This window comes from Vipera berus, assembly GCF_964194415.1.
Source record: "Vipera berus genome assembly, chromosome: 1".
Classification (NCBI taxonomy): domain Eukaryota; kingdom Metazoa; phylum Chordata; class Lepidosauria; order Squamata; family Viperidae; genus Vipera; species Vipera berus.
This window is the reverse complement of record NC_138202.1, coordinates 211446362-211466097: the sequence shown is the minus strand read 5'-3', so window position 1 is coordinate 211466097 and position 19736 is coordinate 211446362. Positions and strand designations below refer to the sequence as shown.

The window sequence follows — 19736 nt, the reverse complement described above, 5'->3', positions numbered from 1 at the left end:
AACTTTCCAAATCTATGTTTTCAAGCTTAAGAGCAAGAAAGTAAATTGCTTCACCACTACACCACTCAAACAAAATACAACTGAAACTCTCAAACCAAATTAAATAAAAGCTGTTCCAAATGTTAAGAGATACGTTAAGGGAAACCCTATAATCTTGCAAAAATAAATGCACTGTGGGCAAGCTTCAGTTGCTTATTTTAAGAAAGAAACAAGGATTGCTGTGCCTTGATTACAAAAAAATCCAAGAAGGCATTTTAATATTACCCCCTCCTTGTTTTTTAAGCTTGCCATTTTCGATCCAAATATGCCATTAACATCCTCTAACTCTTTTACCATATAAAAACAGAGACACAAACAAAAACAATAATATGCAAGTTGTAATGGACAAAACTACGGGATATAAATAAGTAGTCGGTGCTTATGAGGTTATAAAAGGAGCTGTTCATAAGTAGCATCTGCAGTCAAGCAAACGAACCCTTAGGAAAATGTAATGAGTCAAAGTGTCAATACTGGGCAGCGCAGAGGAAAAAGCAACATTTAATGATTCTGCTAATGTTTATTCAGCATGTATAGATCGTTCCTTCTTAAGCAGAATGACAAAATGCCTCGTTAAATACTTCAATATGAGTACTTCAGCTTTCAAGGTAGGTAGCTAGACGGATGTAAAGAGATCTCAAATATATAGTTAACTATACTGTACCATTTGATAACATTCCGTATATATCAATATGTCAGTATAAATGACATTATCTTTTGGAACAAGAATTGACCAAAAAGTCAGCATTAGCAAATCCATCTGTAGCACCTCCCCTGAAAGGGCCACTGGCAATCAGTCGCTTTTATCCCTTTCCCAGGTGACCAGCCCAACCTGGCCCAGGCACACCAACACACCTTGGAGGAAGTTACAGGTTTTAATAAAAAATAATGGCCGTTTAGATACAAATCAAATTAAATCACACAATAATATAAAACATTAAATCTTACAGTGAGTAATGTTTCTCAAGTTATCTCAAACATGCTTTTTTGAAAGGTAAACTGGACTTTGTTTCTTCCTTGAGGAAGACATTTTGCTTCTCATCCAAGAAGCTTCTTCAGTTCTGACTGAAATTTCTGATTGAAATGCCTTAGTCCTACCCTGCTGCCCTTTCACCATCCCCTTGCCCCCTCCCCCTGGCCTATCCTGGGGGCGGTCTCCCATCCTATTGCTAAGGAAACTTTGGATACAAAGCCAGGTTTCCTCACATGGAGAGGGAGTGGGCCTCCCTCTTGAGCTTTGCCCTCGTACCCATCATGAGCAACCTGTCTAAGGAGAGCAAGCACAGCAGCAACAGCCTTGAGGAGGAGGTAAGTGCAGCTGGGCGCCCCCTTGGGAAAGTGGGGCTGGGCTTAGTGCCGCAGGTGCTTGAGGGCTGGGCTGGGCATTTGACCTCCGTACCACCGTCCAGCCCCCCCACCCGCATGGCCTGAGAGTGGACCATGCCTTTGCACTTGCCCCGGTCTCATCTCCTTTTGCCAGAGACCCTCAGATCTGTCCCATTCCTGCCCAGGCCCCCACAGGGACCCTTGATGTGAATGATGTAGAGCTGGCTATGCCCACCCAGTAGGCCATACGCACTGCAGCCACACCCACCCAGTAGGCTGCGCCTGTTCTGTTCCAGCCTATGACCGGCCCTGTTTGAATGTCAGGGACAACCCCTTGTTATAGTCAACAGGCTGGAAAAACCCAACCAAATTTATTTACAAAGAAATCAAAAGTTCAAACAAGAGTTAAACAGGAATAACAGACCAGGACTCTAGCAGAAGATCTTCAAACGGTTTCCCTCAGCAACCAGCACCTCCCACAACTTCCCCTTTTATCAGCAGTCCCAAGGCGTGGCTTCTCATTGTCTTCTCCTCCTCTCACCAAGTTGCCTCATTGCCTTTCTTTGTTCTACTTTGCTGGATTGCCTCCTGCTCCTAGCGTCCCTGAATAGATCCAGCTGTGAATCATCTACATCCAATACCTCGTGCTCACACAGCTGAGTCTGATGAGGAACATGACGGGAGGGGCCAGGCTGAGAGTCCTGCAGTGCATCAGAGCCTCCCTCTGACACCAAAGGCTCTCCAAATCCCTCCTCCTCCTCCTCTTCAGAATCATCAGACTCAGCTGCCAGTATCACAGGCTGACACTGAATCACAACAGCGCCCACCCTGGCCACACCCACCCGGTCCCCCGATGGCAACCGCAATGCTGATGTGGCCCTCAATAAAATTGAGTTTGACACCCCTGTCCTAGGGCCTAGGCGGTCTTACATTGTGCTGCTCACAATTAATTTTGAAAAAAATCAAACTAAACTATTAATAAATTATTTTTTTTAAGATACCCGAATAATTTAATTTCTAATATTCATCTACCAAAGGGCTTCTCCCCCCCTACTGTGTCTATACTGGAGATCAATTTGATAAACGATCAGGGGATACATGCTCTGAGTTTTCTGGCAATTGCACTAAAAGTTAAATATAAAATCTAAGCTTACATGACTTCAAGCTACAGTGAGGGTTTTTTTTAACTGTATAAGGTCATGGACTTGCCAGCAAATGCTAATTCTCAAGTTTTATTATCAATCTGAAAGCTGAGAAATATTTTTTCCCTTGCAATGCCAAATTGTTATTGTTTGCTTTAGAATCTGACATTTGACCACAATGATCAGCAGCAATTTAAACAAAATACCATGATACCTCAGATTTCACTTTCAGCTTTAGTAGTACAGGAAGTAGGATGTTAGAATCCAGATGAGAAGTTAGTGATAATGAAAAGTTAAAAATAATTTTTCATGTTCTATAATTGGTAGTGCTGAATGCATTCTTATTTGTTACAAATATTATTTAAATATTTGTGTATTAAAGTTTCTAGATACTATTTAAAGATGCAGAAGAAAAGTACAAAAGCCATTCTTTGTTAGTCAAAAATATCCACTGAAATTAGTCACACTACGTTAAACAATAAGATAATTAACAATCAGCATAATATAACTGAACAGTAGCTAAAACTACAAACAGGCACACCTAAATTAAGATGCTGTGCAAATAAAATGTTGACTTGGAATGCAAAATATGCAGTGCTACCATTACTTGATTATGGTGTAGTAATTTCCAAATGAGAATGGTCTGAAGCCCAAGGGTTAAGGACTCCTGCTTTATAGGGCTGACAAGGCAGACCACTAAGTCAGTATCACATAAGGAAGTGACTCCTGTTAATCTAGATTTTATAGAAAGTGGCCATTGACACCCACCTTACCTTCAAGCTGTAAATTCAAATTTGGTTGCCCTATTGAGTATACTAAGTCAATTGTCAATTGAGATAGCCTTATGGCTGCCAAAGGGGAAATGTAGTCCCAAACAATCCCACTAAACATGGGTAGGCAATCTTCCTAATGGTGTTAAATTTCAACTCCCTGGCTAAATAGTCATATATACTTCAAATATACTGCAGGTATGAATCCAGATATGTACATAAAAATCATGTTGCCCTACAAAATTATTTTGTACATTTTTAAAAAGGATACAAAGTTAAATACTCAGGTGTTTTTAAAAACCTACGCCAAAAGGTTAAATATTTGGGGGTACATCTTTCAGCTTCAAATACTAAATTATATAAGAATAATTATGAATTCTTATGGTCAAAAATACAAAAAGAGCTAGATAGTTGGAGAAAATTACAACTGTCTTTATTGGGAAGAATTGCAGCTGTGAAAATGAATGTTTTACCTAAATTTTTATTTTTATTTCAAATGATACCTGTACTTTAAAAAGACTCAAATTTGGAGGAATGGCAGAGAGGTATTAATAAATTTATTTGGACAGGGAAGAGACCGAGAGTTAAATTTAAGATAATGCAAGATGTACGTGAAAGAGGTGATCTCAAAGTGCCCAATCTTAAATTATATTATGAGGCGGCAGCATTATCATCAATTAGTGATTGGTTTAATTTAACACAAAGGAGTTTATTGAATATTGAAGGGTGTGATTTGTTATATGGTTGGCATGCTTATTTATTGTATGATAAAAAAGTAGACAAAGTTTTTAAAATACATATATATTAAGGTCTGCCTTGTTGAGAGTTTGGAAAAAATATCGACACAAGTTGAATTATAAAATTCCTATTTGGGCAATACCTAAACATGCAATAGGGACGCGGTGGCTCAGTGGGTTAGGACGCTGAGCTTGTTGATCAGAAGGTCGGCAGTTTGGCGGGTCGAATCCCGAGTGCCGCGTAACAGAGTGAGCGCCTGTTACTCGTCCCAGCTTCTGCCAACCTAGCAGTTCGAAAGCACGTAAAAATGCAAGTAGAAAAATAGGGACCACTACGGTGGGAAGGTAACAGTGTTCCGTGCGCCTTTGGCGTCTAGTCATGCCGGCCACATGACCACGGAGATGTCCTCGGACAAGCGCTGGCTCTTTGGCTTTGAAACGGAGATGAGCACCGGCCCCTAGAGTTGGAAACGACTAGCACACATGTGCGGGGGAACCTTTACCTTTACCTAAACATGCAATAGAAAATATAAATGTGGGATTTAAACATGATGTGATAACATATAAAGAAATTCTTAGATTGGAAAAGAATGAATGGCAATTGAAGTCTTTCAATATTCTAAAAGAAGAAAAAATAGTACAAACTTGGTTTCAGTATGGGCAGTTACAGGCCAGATGGAAAGAAGATCAGAAAATTGGCATTTCAATATCAGATGGGAATTTGGTAAAGCAAATTAGAGATCAAAGTTGAGCGCATATAAGGATATACAATGCATTGATAGAAATTGACTCAGAAGCGGAATTGGTTAAGGATTGTATGATAAAATGGGCCCAGAATTTTCAAGAACCAATAATAATGGATACTTGGGAGAAAATATGGGTTAGGAATGTTAAATTTACACAGGCACAAAACTTAAGGGAGAATTTTTACAAAATGTTTTATAGATGGCATTTAGATCCCAAAAAATTAGCATGTATGTATCCAAATTGTCAGCCAAAATGTTGGAGATGTGGTTGTGATGATGCAACGTATTATCATGTATGGTGGACTTGTAAAAAAGTTAAAGCTTTTTGGATCAAAATTTGATGGAACATGCAGAAGATCTTTAAGAAAAAGATAAGATTCTCACCACAATTGTTTTTGTACTGCTGTACTGTTTTGTACTGACTGTACTGCTATAGAAACTAAATTGATGCTGAACTTAATAACAGCTGCAAGACTTTTGGTAGCGCAATACTGGAAGAAGGAGGATCTGCCTACTATAGAAGAATGGACTTTGAAAGTTTCGAACCTGGCAGAAATGCCCAAAATCTCGGCATATGTGAAAGATCACTTGCAACAGAGATATATAGTGGAATGGAGAAGATGGATTGATTACCGTAGTTATTATAATTAGAGGATATATTATTTATTTTTTTCTATGGCTAAGGAGAGTTAAAGTGCGATAGGATTTAAAGAGTAATTATAGTAATTAGAATATTTTAGAGTAAGATTGTATGATGTAATACCCTGTATTCAGCTCTGGGAAGTCGGGGGGGGGTGTGTTGGGAAGGGAGGGAAGGGGAGGGGGGTGGGGGAGATGGGGTATATGTTCTAAAAATATATTTTAAAACTTTTCAATAAAAAAAAACCTATGACAAAATGAGCTGCAATGTCATAAGCATTATAAGCACTAATCTTTTACCAAAGGGTGTGTTAGTATAACAGGAAAACGCACGCACTCATGCATACACAGAATGCGCCAAAAGTCAGCCTCTACAGGCTAATCACAATTTGATTTCTCCATATGTTGTCCAATAGTCTTATTTACCGTATACTTAGGAATGTTCAAAGGTCATGCATCAAATGAATAATGAAATATTTGGAAGAAAATGACAACCAATTTGAACATCTAATGTGATTTATGTAATAAACTGTCTATGAAGCCTGACTTTTGGTACAGACATGTGTGTGTTTGTGTGTGTATCCTCACTGTGTAAATAACAGAGCATGAATTTAAATTCCATCAAGACTAAGGAGTTGTGATACACAGAATAAAAACAATCAATCCCAGAATGGAATTTTCCAGAGAATTGCAGAATGTTCTGTTCCTTCTCAGGCCGTGTCATTCTGGCGGTTCCTGGGGTGGGCAGGCGATTTTCTGGAAATTAATTCTCCAAGCTGGAAATGGTTCCAAAGTGTTCAGGGTAAGGTGTATGAAAAAAAATAGGACTGGACTAGGTCTAGAACTGCTTCTATTTCAGAAGATTAATTCCTGAGAAACCACTAACCCCTCCTAAAATAATTGGAAAGCAGGCTGAAAATCAGCAGAGAAATTTTTAGAGGTGGGGACAGTCTGCAATTTTGGATTGTTCTCACGTTCTTCCATCCAAATACATACCAACCAGCCTCCGTTTTTGGCAGCTCAGCTATAATTAGCTTAGTAGATTCCACCTGCCTGTGCTAAGTAGGTCCATAATACAGTAAATGGCAATTAAAAAAACCCTGCCTTTTACATGCAGCACCTCTAGCTATGAAGATAGCATACTGCTTATGGTGATAACCAAAGGAAGCAATACATTTCAAATGTGTTATTGTTCCATGACCTTCTGCTCCAAAATAAATAACCACCTACCTGTGGACATAGTCAAGTAGCTAATATTTTGTATAAGACAGATACAACTGCTGCTTTCAGGTCAATCCTGTTTCCTTTTTTGTCCTTAAAAATGCTTCATATCACAAAAGCTGATCCAAGATAAGCCAATACTACAGTAATAATTTGGAAAAGTATTCATCTTTTTAAGTGTCTTGGGAGTATTACCTAATCTTTAAGTTCCTTATTATTGGCTGCTCTTTGGAATGATCTACCTCCTAGATGTTCCTGTTAGGAAGGTGCTTAACATCTGGATCTTCCACCAAGCTTTGTGGCTGGGTTGAGGTGAGTACCCCTGGGTAGGTTGTTGACATTTTCAGTGTTCGATATTTAAGGTTTAGTATGTTTTCAGGTGCTATGATATTTTGTATTTTTTTAAAATTGGGGATGGGGGTATCTTTTGTACACTACCCAGCGTCAGAGAGTTTTAATGGAACAGCCATGTAAGCACCTAAATAAATATTAAAACTAGTCTTAGACATATAAATGAAAATATCAATAAAATCTATGGCACCATTTTCGTACAGTTTAGCATAAAACACGTTTGTCAGCTGACCTCTATAGGCTAAGCATTCATCAATGATAAATAATCTAATAGAAGAAAAATATTAAGACTACCTTCTTTTCTTTTGATGCTATGAGGAATTTTACAGTGTCCACCATGGCTAACGACCCACACCGGATACTGCTGATTCAGGTTAAAATATAAAGCCTCAATGAATGTCCGGTAAAAGCCAACCAATCCTGGATTACCTAAAAGAGAGAAAAATATACTAAAAATATAGGCCACAAATAAACACAATTCATTGAAAAGATTGAAACATTAAGATTCATCTTGTATCTTGTGCAAATTATATTTATCAAATATTTTTCACTGTATGGATCATTTATACATCATATTTGAACTCGGAATGAAAATAGATCTTAAACTGTATGGCATTTCTCATTTTTTGTCTAAAAATAACTTTGCAACTCAGCAAGCAACTTTCACCTTACCAAAGAAAGAGCCAGCATAGTTATGTTATACTCCACTCAATATCAAGGATATAGAGGTGGTCAACAGTATTAAGTACCTGGGGGTGCAGATAACTAACAATCTGAATTGATCTCTCCACACATCATCCTTAGCATGCAAACCAGTACCTACATTTCCTACGTCGGATGAGGAGAGCACATCTGTCTCCTTCTGTCCTGGCCACTTTTTACAGAGGTACAATTAAGAGCACTTTAACAAACTGCATCACTTTCTGGTTTGGTGGCAGCAATGCCTCAGATAGAAAGTCCATACAGAGAATGGTAAGGACAGCCGAGAAGATCATAGGAAGCTCACTCCCTGGTATTCAGGATGCTGCTTATAAGCGCTCTATGCTTAGAGCTCAAAGCATTAAAGACCCCACACATCCACTTCATGGTCTGTTTCTGTTGCTCCCCTCTGGGAGGAGGTTTTGAAGTATTTCTAGCAGGACTACCCAATTCTGTAATAACTTTGTTCCCTACGTCATCCATCTGATAAACTCGCAAGATTCACCATTCACATGTGTACATAACCCAAACTAGACTGATGTTTCTCTGTCATATAATATATGTGGGTATATGCATAATTCTGTATTTATTTATTTTTGTCATATTTATGTAGTGTATTTCGGAGGTGGTAACCCTTTGAGAGCTGAATGCAACAAAATTTCATTTTAATGTGTGACAATGTACATTGAAAGTGACAATAAAGTTATTATTCTATTCTATTCTATTCTATTCTATTATTCTATTCTATTCTATTCTATTCTATTCTATTCTATTCTATTCTAAAGATTTAACCCACATGGATGAGTTTTCAGGGGGGAAAAAGTAGAACTTAATTCCTTCATTGTATTGCTTTGTGATACAAACCTATCCAGCAATGTAGACTTCAAATATAGTATATTATCCACATTTTTCAAGTTCCTGGAATGTTTAGTTCCTGTTCCTCCCAAATTAGAAGAGTTTACTTCTGGGGGTTTTGTCACTGTGAAAATATTCAGTAATCAAAATGGGTTTAGAAAAAATAATATTTTTGTAATTCACATAATGTGCGTGCATTTTCCCATAATATGAAAGAGAAGAATTTATTTAAAAGACCTGAGCTATAGTAAATGCTCTTTGAATAACACGTTCTTGTCTTTTTTTAAAAAAAAAAATAATTTTCTTTGGCAGAGCCACCAAAGGTAAAACAGAGATTTTATGCTGTAACTTCGTCACAGATTTTCATTCTTCCCTATTCATTCCACTGGGGAGTATGGAATATTTGTCTCATTCCCATCATCAGATGAACAGCGAAAGTAAGATTTATACAACTTTTGTTAAGCTTTGTAGTCAATCCCTCAGTGTAGATTTTAATCTTTTTTTTTTCCCTGACAGGGAAGATTTCTACCTTCTGATAAATTATGTCACTACCTGATATTTTTTTTTGAAAGGAAATAGAAAAGATCACAGACAAAATAAGGCAAGTGTAAGAGGAGGAAAAGAGCAATTACAAAAGATAATCATATAGATCACTTAATACAACATGCGACTGACACTGCAAAATACTTTGAAGGGGTAGAAACAAGAGCCACAAATGTGAATGCACTTTTTAATGTATGCTGTCCAAAAGAGCACTCGGTACCTTACAATGCTTATTAAATTATCACTCTTTGTTCTTTTAAGCAAGACAAACACTTTTCTGCCACAAAATGTGAATTGTCCTTGGTCTTTGGTAGCATGCTGAACAAATGAACCTATCACAAAGTCTGGTTCAGCAAGATTAAAATCCAAGGATACGTTCAAAGCTCTGTGAACAGTGGGAATTCTCACTATTTCATAATCCCATCCCAAAATCCGATAGAGCAGGAGGAAGTATTTTGGCCCTGTGCAAGTCGTTTAAATGTAGAACCTTGGCAACCAATTGTTATTTGTTACCCTGTACGAAATAAACAACATGCATAATCTCAGCATTCTTTATAACCACCCAATTAAAAAAGAGAGAGATAAGAACAATGCACCTTACATTCTTCTCTCTCATATAAACATATTCATTTATCTTCCATCTTTAGGAATAGTAAGAGCCCAAGCTAACCTATATAGGACACACAATGTAGGAGAAGAGATAGAGAGGCTGCCCCAAAATGCTCCATACCACATTCTTGTTCTACCTACTCCACTGAGGAAAAATCACTGCATGGATCCTTTAATTAGCTTGGTGCCAATGCCCTAACAGTTTGACTTAATGTAGAATATGTAGAGACTTCTGAACTTTTCTCATTATTGTTTTAGCATTGTGTATTGTTCGGGATAATGAAATAATTCCACATCCAGATGCAATGGTTTGAAGAGCAGACCACTAAATCAATTTTGGAAGCGGCAGTCTTCAGTCTTTTGTCACTGGGATTACTGTTGAGAAAAATCTAATCATGGGAAACAACCAATGACCCAGAAACTAGCTTCAGACACATCAAATGCTCTTTGACTGTGAAGAAGTATATCATATACATGGCAACTTAAATATCTGGAAGAATGCAGTGAGACCAGCTCTTTGGAACCTCCAACATTATTGAAAAATCAAGTTCTCCATTCCAAAAAATAGTTTTAAAAAACCCCTTGTACTTATCTTTAAAACAGCACCATCTTCTGGCATACTTCTTTCTACATTATAGTCAGAAAGCACAATTGTCTTGGGCATTATTAAACTTTATTTGGTTTGGTTTAAATGCCTATTTAGCAGTTCCTGACAGTTTGACATAATGTAGAATAGGCCACATTATCTGCAAAACAAGAACTGCTTTGAACAAATATATCTGATCCCAACATTAAGAGAGATTCCACTGCAATCTTTAAACAAAATAAGGCAAATCAGTACTGCAAAAGCTTTAAGCTTCTAGCCACTTCACTGTATTTTTGATTTCTTCGTAAGTCATTGACTATAAAATGATACTGTGATATGATAGAAGAGAATACTTATAGCTTAGAGTTAAACTGTGGGATGCTTGGTGCCTTTTGAGCTTGGTTGTTTTCTTGCAGACATTTCATTACTAAACTTGGCAACATCATCAGCAGTCTACTACCATCATTTCTAAGATCAAATGCTTCAAATTTCATTTAAGTGAAGTGTGACAACACAGCAAACTAAAATGCAAAAGAGAGCTTTAGAACTCCTTGTTATGCTCAAGGAAAACATGAGAATATGCAAGCTTAGGAAATGCTAGTCTTCTTCTCATCACATCCAAATAAAGCCAATTAACACAAATATATAGGAGAAAGGACCAGACACCTTTCCTTTGAAATGTCAGATAGAACACCAAAAACTCCCAAGTGCAAATGTGATTGTTCAAAGATCATACAACTCCTTCCAGAACAAACAGCATCTCCAGCTGAGCACATATCAGCTTCCATTTCCAAAAGTGGCATTTTAGTTTGGCACGTATTGTAGCCATGTATTACTGTAATCCAGAGAAAATAGGGAGGGAAGGGTGCCATGTAGAATGTGGCTGCAATTTGTACATGCAGTGCCCATCATTACAATATATCTGGATATTTTTTTCTTTTATGCATACTTTGTTGCATGCAACCTAAGAGACTTAATAAAGTATTACATTTTTTTCGGGCATCATTTTCATTAACTTGATAATTTCACATGATTTCTCACAAATCTTTTTTTATTTTATTTTATTTTTTTAATTCCATTTATATCCCGCCCTTCTCTGAAGACTCAGGGCGGCTTACAAGCTTAGCAGTAGCCTTCATTCTATGTATATGCCTGCTTATTAGGGCTTTCACACACACCCCAAGCGGCATTATTACAAAGTCAGCTTATTGCCCCCAACAATCTGGGTCCTCATTTTACCTACCTCGGAAGGATGGAAGGCTGAGTCAACCTTGAGCCTGGTGGGACGTGAACCTGCACTAATTGCAGGCAGCTGGTGTTACTTAAGGAAGCATTAGCCCACTGCTCCACCAAGGCTCTTCCCACGTTCTCAAGTACAAATTTTGGAAACTGCCCTATAACAAGTTAGATCACTGAACCATTGGAGTGCTTCCCAGTTTTATTTGGGAGAACCCAGAGAAATAAAACCTGAAGTTGCCTGAGATTCTACTTCTGAACTACAGACCTCATGTTCCTTTCAGAGACATTAGTGAGCATTCTACAGAAATCAGTAATACGGTGGTTGGGAATAAATGAATGTATTTACGTATCTAAAATTCCATTCTTCCTTTTGTTTTGGAGCAGAAAGTGGTATGTATGGTGTTTCCTCCTCCTTGTTCTTTCTCAAAACAGCAACCCTGGGATGTCTGTTGGGTTGAGTGAGAAAGACTGGCTCAAAGTCACCCAGTGAGGTTCTGTGGCTGAGGATGGACTTGAACCCTGCTCTTCCTACAGTCTTAACTACTGCTATCTCGTTCTCTTTGGTCTTTTGCAGTGTCGATGGGGAGAAATGAATGGTGAAGATTTAGAACTCACTTTACTTTCATTTATAGGTCATCCTTTGTCTTACTATCACAATTGAGCCTGGAATTAGGCTACAAATCTTTATGGATGTAAGTCAAGGCATTACCTAACCCAGGGGTCAGCAACCCGAAACAGCAAAAGAGCCACTCGGAACCGGTTCCGTCATACACACAAAAAAGTGGGAGCCACAAAATGTGCACGCGCATGTGGGCACGCACGCGCATGCGCAGAACAAGCAAAAACATACACACACCCCTATGCCCGCACCGCATCCTGAGCCGCACGCACCTGGCGCTGCCCAGTGCTGCCAGCTTATGGGGGGGGAGGGACGGACTCGCAGGCTGAGGAAGGAAACGGCCTTTCAGAGGATCCTGCCCGGCCCCCCTCGGAGGCAACGGGCCCTTCCCCGGCCGAAGGAAGCCTCGCGAGCGTCTCCTGCAGCGTGGCTCCCTCGAGCCGTGAGGCACCTGTGCGACGGCGGCGATGGGTCTCCCTGGCGACGGGCACTGGGTTGCGGCGGTGCCTTCAGCCCGGGCGCCGCCAGAGCCACCTGAGCGCCCTGCCCCTCTCCCGGGACCTCCAAACCTCTGCGTTTGATGAACGTAGCAGCTCTCCAAACGTGGAGGCAGAGGTTTGGAGAGCTGCGCAGCTCTCCAAACCACCGCCGCCCCGTTTGCAGAGCTGCTGCATGTCTCCACGTTTGAAAGAAACACGAACGCAGCAGCTGTGCAAACAGGGCGGTGGTAGTTTGGAGAGTGCGTGTGCACCTCTCCAAACCTCCACCGTCCCGTTTGGAGATCTGCCGCGTTCGTCAAGCACGGACGAACGCAGCAGCTGTGCAAACGGGACGGTGGTAGTTTGGAGAGTGCGTGCGTGCCTCTCCAAACTGCCGCCACCCGTTTGGAGACCTGCCACGCTCGTCAAAAATGGACGAACGCGGCAGCTGTGTAAACAGAACGGCGCCGGTTTGGAGAGTGCGCGCACACCTCTCCAAACCGCCGCCGCCCGTTTGGAGACCTGCCGCATTCGTTCGTGTTTGACGAGCGCAGCAGACCTCTGAACGGGACGGCGGTGGTTTGGAGAGGTGCGTGCACACTCTCCAAACCGCCGCTGCCCGTTTGGAGACCTGCTGCGCTCGCCAAACACGGACGAACGTGGCAGCTGTGCAAACGGGATGGCGGCGGTTTGGAGAGTGCATGCGCAACTCTCCAAACCTCTGCTGCAGGCAGCAGTTCTGCAAACTGTTTGGAAAGCTGTTTGGAGAGCTGCTGCCTTCGTCAAACATGGACGAAGGCAGCATCTCTTCAAACGGGGCAGTGGAGGTTTGGAGAGCTGCGCGCGCAGCTCCCCAAACCTCCGCCGGCGGAGGAGGACTGGGATCCGCAGGAGACAGCTCAAACAGCCGCATGCGGCTCCGGAGCCGCGGGTTGCCGACCCGCGACCTAACCAAATTTAAGTTGCAACCACTTTTTATGACAATTGTGCTTTAGATTGTAAGCCGCCCTGAGTCTTCGGAGAAGGGCGAGATATAAATGGGAATAAAAAAAATAAAATGCTATGGTCATTAAATGAATAAGGTGGTCGTTAAATGAATCTATTTCCCCAATGGGCAGGTTTTGCTGGGAACCAGAAACTGGCAAAAACGTCACAAATTGTGGTCATGTGACCATGGGACACTGCAAACAGCCACAAAAGTTAGCCAACTGCCAAGCCTCCAAAATATAATTACATGATGCAAGAGGTTGCAACTGTTGTAACTCCACACACAGGTTCTAAAGACCTCTGGGAGACCCATTGTAACTTTGAACAGTCATTAAGTGACTGATCATAAATTGAAGATTTATGTTGTTTGAAGTGTATATTGCATAATCCTCCTGAAGCAACATGTCTGTTATCGGAAGAACATGTTTTGTGCCTGCTTGGTTCATATCATGATATCCATTTTTATAGCCTTAGTAACCCTTTAGTCTGAATAGCTCACTCATCAATACAGAGATGCTTAAACTTGAGAAAGCAGGTTTACCTTTTTTTTAAATGAGGAAACTAGAAATCTAGGCAATATTTGTCCACCAGTGGCCACAATATTCAAGCACCAAAATCCAAAGAAGCTATTCTATTCTAAAACCAGTATCTGATAATAGTCACGAACATTTCTGCCAGGAAGAAAAAGTTAAACTTTTAGCCTTACGAGGCACTGAAAAACTTATTCCAATACTATAATAAATATTTCCATCCTCCAGTCCCATTTTTCTGCTATTTCCCTTTTTTGAAAAAGGATGACTTGATTATCACTAAAGGTAAAGGTAAAGGTTCCCCCGCACATGCGTGCTAGTCGTTTCCGACTCTAGGGGCCGGTGCTCATCTCCGTTTCAAAGCTGAAGAGCCAGCATTTGTCCAAGGACGTCTCCGTGGTCATGTGGCCGGCATGACTAGATGCCAAAGGCGCACGGAACGCTGTTACCTTCCCACCGGAGTGGTCCCTATTTTTCTACTTGCATTTTGACGTGCTTTCGAACTGCTAGGTTGGCAGAAGCTGGGACGAGTAACAGGCGCTCACTCTGTTACGCGGCACTCGGGATTCGACCTGCTAAACTGCCGACTTTCTGATCGACAGGCTTCTCTTATTCGGCAGAACTGTCACTTAATATTTTTTCTCCCATAACTGAGCAACTAGGATTTCAATAAAAACAACCCTCATTCTAGCTCCACCATCTCCCCAAAGGGATAAATCAGAAAATGCCTCTTAGGGCTTTTTTTCCAACTAGTATCTCAATCCTTATTACCATATCCTCTCTGCCCTTTCAGAAAACAAGCCTTTATTAAAATCTGTTCTATGGAATTATACTCAAGCCTTCCCCTTTTCATTTTCTAGAACCGATTGATCAAGAAAACGTACATGTCAAACCATCACCATGTGAAACTTACCAGGGATAACTAGAAATAGAAGTCTGGGTGCACTTTTATCATTCCAGAGATCTTCCCAAGGGCCACACTTTAGAATCTGTGTAAGGGCTCCAGAAATGTAAGTGAACTCCTCATGTATCAAATCTTGCTCTTTGGAATCTGATTCCATGCTTGTTGCTGAAGAGACAATAAAGAGAGTTTAAAGGTAGCTATGAATAATCATTCCATACTTGTTTGGCTTGTTTGGCTATTTTCTGTCCAAACAAGATACAGGAGCTTTGTCAACTCCTACATGATGGTTTCAGAAATTCTCATGTAGCAAACAAGTAAGATTAACAGCAGCTTCCTATGTTATTAAATACTTTCAGAAGAGGCACTGATTCTTATCAGAATTACAACTGGTAATTTACAATACCACAAGCACAGAATGTTTACTAAAGCTAGTTACATCAAGGGCAGTGGTGAGATTCAAATATGTGAACAACTGGTTCTCTGGGTGGATGCCACTTCCGGAAGTCCATTCTGGGCCTGGGCAACAAAAAATTAGCTACCAGAAGTGGTGTGAATTGGCTGAATCCCACCACTGATCAAGGGCCTGATGTTTGTTGCATGTGGATTGAAAACAAAAATCAATGAGCAAGGTAGCAAATCAAGGCTTTTATTCCTAGTATATTAGTAATGGAAAAAAAATCACTTATTTTAAACTTTGTCAAGGAAAATAAACTCTCAGATTTAATTTACCAAATTCAAACTCTTCAGTGCCAACCTTTTTTTAATTAAAAAAAAAAAAACTTCAATTAATGGGATTAAATCAGGCCTGGAGGGAATCTACTCCATTTGCTCCCTGATGCACTCTGGAGCTAATATTGTATGGTACTGCTTTGGAGGAGTGCTTCCCTCACCCCTTGAAAATAAGGGGGGGGGGTATTCCTTATGACTACAGGTAGTCCTTGACTTACAACAGTTCATTTAGTTACAACGGCACTGAAAAAAGTGACTTATGATCAATTTCACATTACGACCTTTGCAGCATTCCCATGGTCATGATTAAAATTCAGATGCTTGGCAACTGGTTCATATTTATGACAGTTGCTGTATCCCAGGGTCATGTGATCACCTTTTGCCACCCAAAGTCAATGGGAAAGCAGATTCTTTTTTTTTTAATCCCATTTATATCCCACCCTTCTCCGAAGACTCAGGGCGGCTTACAATTTTAAAGCACAAATCAATGTGCTTAGCAATAGCCTTCATTCTATGTATATGCCTGCTTATTAGGGCTTTCGTCCCCCCCCCCAAGCAGCATTATTACAAAGTCAGCTTATTGCCCCCAACAATCTGGGTCCTCATTTTACCTACCTCGGAAGGATGGAAGGCTGAGTCAACCTTGAGCCTGGTGGGACTCGAACCTGCACTAATTGCAGGCAGCTGGTGTTACTTAAGGAGGCATTAGCCCACTGCTCCACCAAGGCTCTAAACAACCGGGGTTACTAACTTAACAACTGCAGTGATTCACTTAATGACTGTGGCAAGAAAGGTCGTAAAATGAGGCAAAACTCACTTAAAAGAGCCTTGGTGGAGCAGTGGGCTAATGCCTCCTTAAGTAACACCAGCTGCCTGCAATTAGTGCAGGTTCGCATCCCACCAGGCTCAAGGTTGACTCAGCCTTCCATCCTTCCGAGGTAGGTAAAATGAGGACCCAGATTGTTGGGGGCAATAAGCTGAGTTTGTAATAATGCCGCTTGGGTGTGTGTGTGTGAAAGCCCTAATAAGCAGGCATATACATAGAATGAAGGCTACTGCTAAGTTTGTAAAGCCGCCCTGAGTCTTCGGAGAAGGGCGGGATATAAATGGAATTAAAATAAAAATAAATAAAAATAATAAATGTCTCACTTAACAACAGAAATTTTGGGCTCAATTGTGGTCATAGGTCGAGGACTACCTGTACCAAGAAAGAGGAAGGGGTGAATATTCCTTTTTAGATCTCTGATGTTCTTACCAGTCTTCATCAAGTCAATGTCTTTTGCTAATAAAAATCAGAAAATATCATGGCACCATTTGACACTGAGTATAGTTTACTGCATATGCAATAGTGAGCCTTATCCCTGTCCTCAGGAGAAATCAAACAGGAAATTATTTCCAGCACCATCCTTAGGGAACAAAGCACAAAATTTCTCTTCAGAGAAATTGCACGATGCAACTATGTTGATCCAAAGTGTAGTGTAGTTTATTCTCACATATTTGTAATCACATTATTTTACTGTACCCAGGAGAGGTTACATTCCAAAAGTCAACATCATAAGACTACTGTTGCTTTCTCTGCAAATTAACAGTTGAAAAAACAGTCCAGGAAGCAGTAATGATTTTCCCTCTTTCCTGTTAGAGAACAGGATTGGGAGGAGAGGGGGGGAGGGAATGTCTTCTGTAGTATTTTTTTTTTGCCTGAGTCATAACATATAAAAAACCAAGGGAGGCAACCAGGCGCTCCCCGTCCCCGCGGGACTATGCCCACCTCGTGGCCAATAGTTAGGGTTAGGCTAATAACATGGGAACAATAGCCAAAACAAAGCAGCAGTTAATCCAAAAGTGCAGTGACGCAGGGTTTGTTGGTTTGTTTGTTTGTGTGTGTGTGAAACAGACGGAAATATTGCATTTAGTGCAAACGCGACACTGAGCAGGAACCTTCCTTGGTTACTCTTCTTTTCCGCACCAGATTGCCTCGCTTGAGTTGCTCCATCAGCCTCCTTATTTCAACTATAAAGTTCAATTATTAGCATAGGCTCAGTGCAATTATGACCGCTTGATGGCTGTCCAGAAAACAAGCAAAGCGTGATGGCTTCTGCCATCGTTACCCTGGAAAAAGAAGGTGGGAAACGGGAGCGATTAATATCAGGGGCTGGAGAAGAGGAGCACCGGAGAACGGCGGAAAAACCAACGAGGCAATCCTTGGCCAAGCACGTACCTTCCCCATTCAGCGGCTCTCGACCGGCTCTCAGCATCTCTCAGACAGGGAGAAGCGAAGCAGCTCCTGCTCCTCATAAGCTCGGCCGGGCGGAAGTTGAAAACAGTAGCGAGATGCTCGCTCGGCACCCGTGACTCTTCCGCCCGGCTGAGACGTAACGGGGCGTTGAGGCTCGAATCGTTCCAAAGCTTCCGCCCCCCCTCCCCCGTGGAGGCCGCTTAATTCCGATATTCAGAGCATAGGTCGCACTTGGGGGCGGCTTCTCTTCTGATGCACGCATGCGCAATCCTCACTCTATTCCTTCGCGACTCTTCTTTCTTTCTTTTACAGTAGCACCAAGGTAAAAAGACGGGTGTTCTGTATCTGTCTGTCATCTCAATCCATCCATCCATCCATTAATGTTCTGTGTCGGTCATCTCATCCATCCATTCAAAACATTTATGTATCTTGCACTATCTTGCAACCGTCTTGCACCTAAATTGAGTGGCTTACAACCCAAAAATAAGGTATCATCTATCTATAATTGGCCACCTAATGAGAAGGAAGGATTCACTGGAGAAGAGCCTAATGCTGGGAAAGATTGAGGGCAAGAGAAGAAGGGGACGACAGAGAATGAGGTGGCTGGATGGAGTCACTGAAGCAGTAGGCCTGAGCTTAAATGGACTCCAGAAGATGGTAGAGGACAGGAAGGCCTGGAGGAACATTGTCCATAGGGTCGCGATGGGTCAGACACGACTTCGCAACTAACAACAACATCTATAATTAAAATATTAAATCCAAAAATTTTAAAACCAATAGACTTTCCACCACAGTTAAGCTTTGCCATGTAGCCTGCAACAAGATCATTTTACCAGTCTCCACCCTATCCCAGCACTTGGAGGGAAAAGCCATGTCTTGAGCATTTTTTGGAAGGTTAAAAGTAGACTCCCATTCCAGCCCATTTGCATTGTAAAACAGCACTTTTAATGCCCTGGGAGCCCCAGGGTTCCTCTGAGTCTCAGGATGCTGCCTCCTCTCACTTCTAACGCTGAACTCAAATACCTCCCTACCTTGGTATTCTTCCTAGATCCCTGGATAGGCATATGGCAATCTCCAGCATCCTAGTTTTGGTTTCTATTTATGTTTGCCTCTAATACATAATATATAGTGTCATATACAGGTAGTCCTTGACTTAAGACCAAAATTGGGTCCAGAATATCTGTTATTAAACAAAGCAATTGTTAAGTGAGTCATGCCTGATATTATGACCCTTTTTGCCATGGTTGTTAAGCAAATCTCACCGCTGGGTGAGATCATTCGTGGTTTTGGAGTTGGGTATCATCAGTACGCGGATGATACCCAACTTTTCTTTTCGACCCCAAACCACCCCAGTGATGCCCTCAACGTGATGTCCCGTTGCCTGGAGGCGGTTCGGGTCTGGATGGGGAGGAACAGACTTCAACTCAACCCCGACAAGACTGAGTGGCTTTGCATATCTTCATCCCGGGTCTATTCGGACATTCCATCTCTTGCTATGGGGGGTGAACTATTACCCCCCGTAGATAGGGCTCGCAACTTGGGAGTCCTCCTAGATTCACGGCTCACCTTGGAAGACCATATAGGAGCTGTGACTAGGGGGGCTTTCGCCCAGGTTCGCCTGGTGCGCCAGTTGCGGCCCTATCTTAGCCGGGATGATTTATGCACGGTCACTCATGCGCTCGTGGCCTCTCGTCTGGACTACTGCAACGCTCTCTACATGGGGCTGCCCTTGAGGACCACCCGGAAGCTCGAA

At 41.3% G+C, this 19736-nt stretch overlaps 1 protein-coding gene across 1 annotated transcript in view; it reads right to left on the bottom strand.

Annotated features, from left to right (window-relative positions):
* The window catches only part of LDAH (lipid droplet associated hydrolase), a 28706-nt gene extending 10621 nt beyond the window's left edge, over positions 1-18085 (bottom strand). The window contains exons 1-3 of the mRNA XM_081315347.1: positions 17966-18085; positions 15028-15183; positions 7263-7397 (exon numbers count right to left, since the gene is read on the bottom strand). Of these exons, the coding sequence (XP_081171473.1) occupies positions 7263-7397; positions 15028-15183; positions 17966-18002 (328 nt within the window). The 5' untranslated portion in view covers positions 18003-18085. The remainder of the gene's footprint in view (positions 1-7262; positions 7398-15027; positions 15184-17965) is intronic.
* Positions 18086-19736: the final 1651 nt, after the last annotated feature.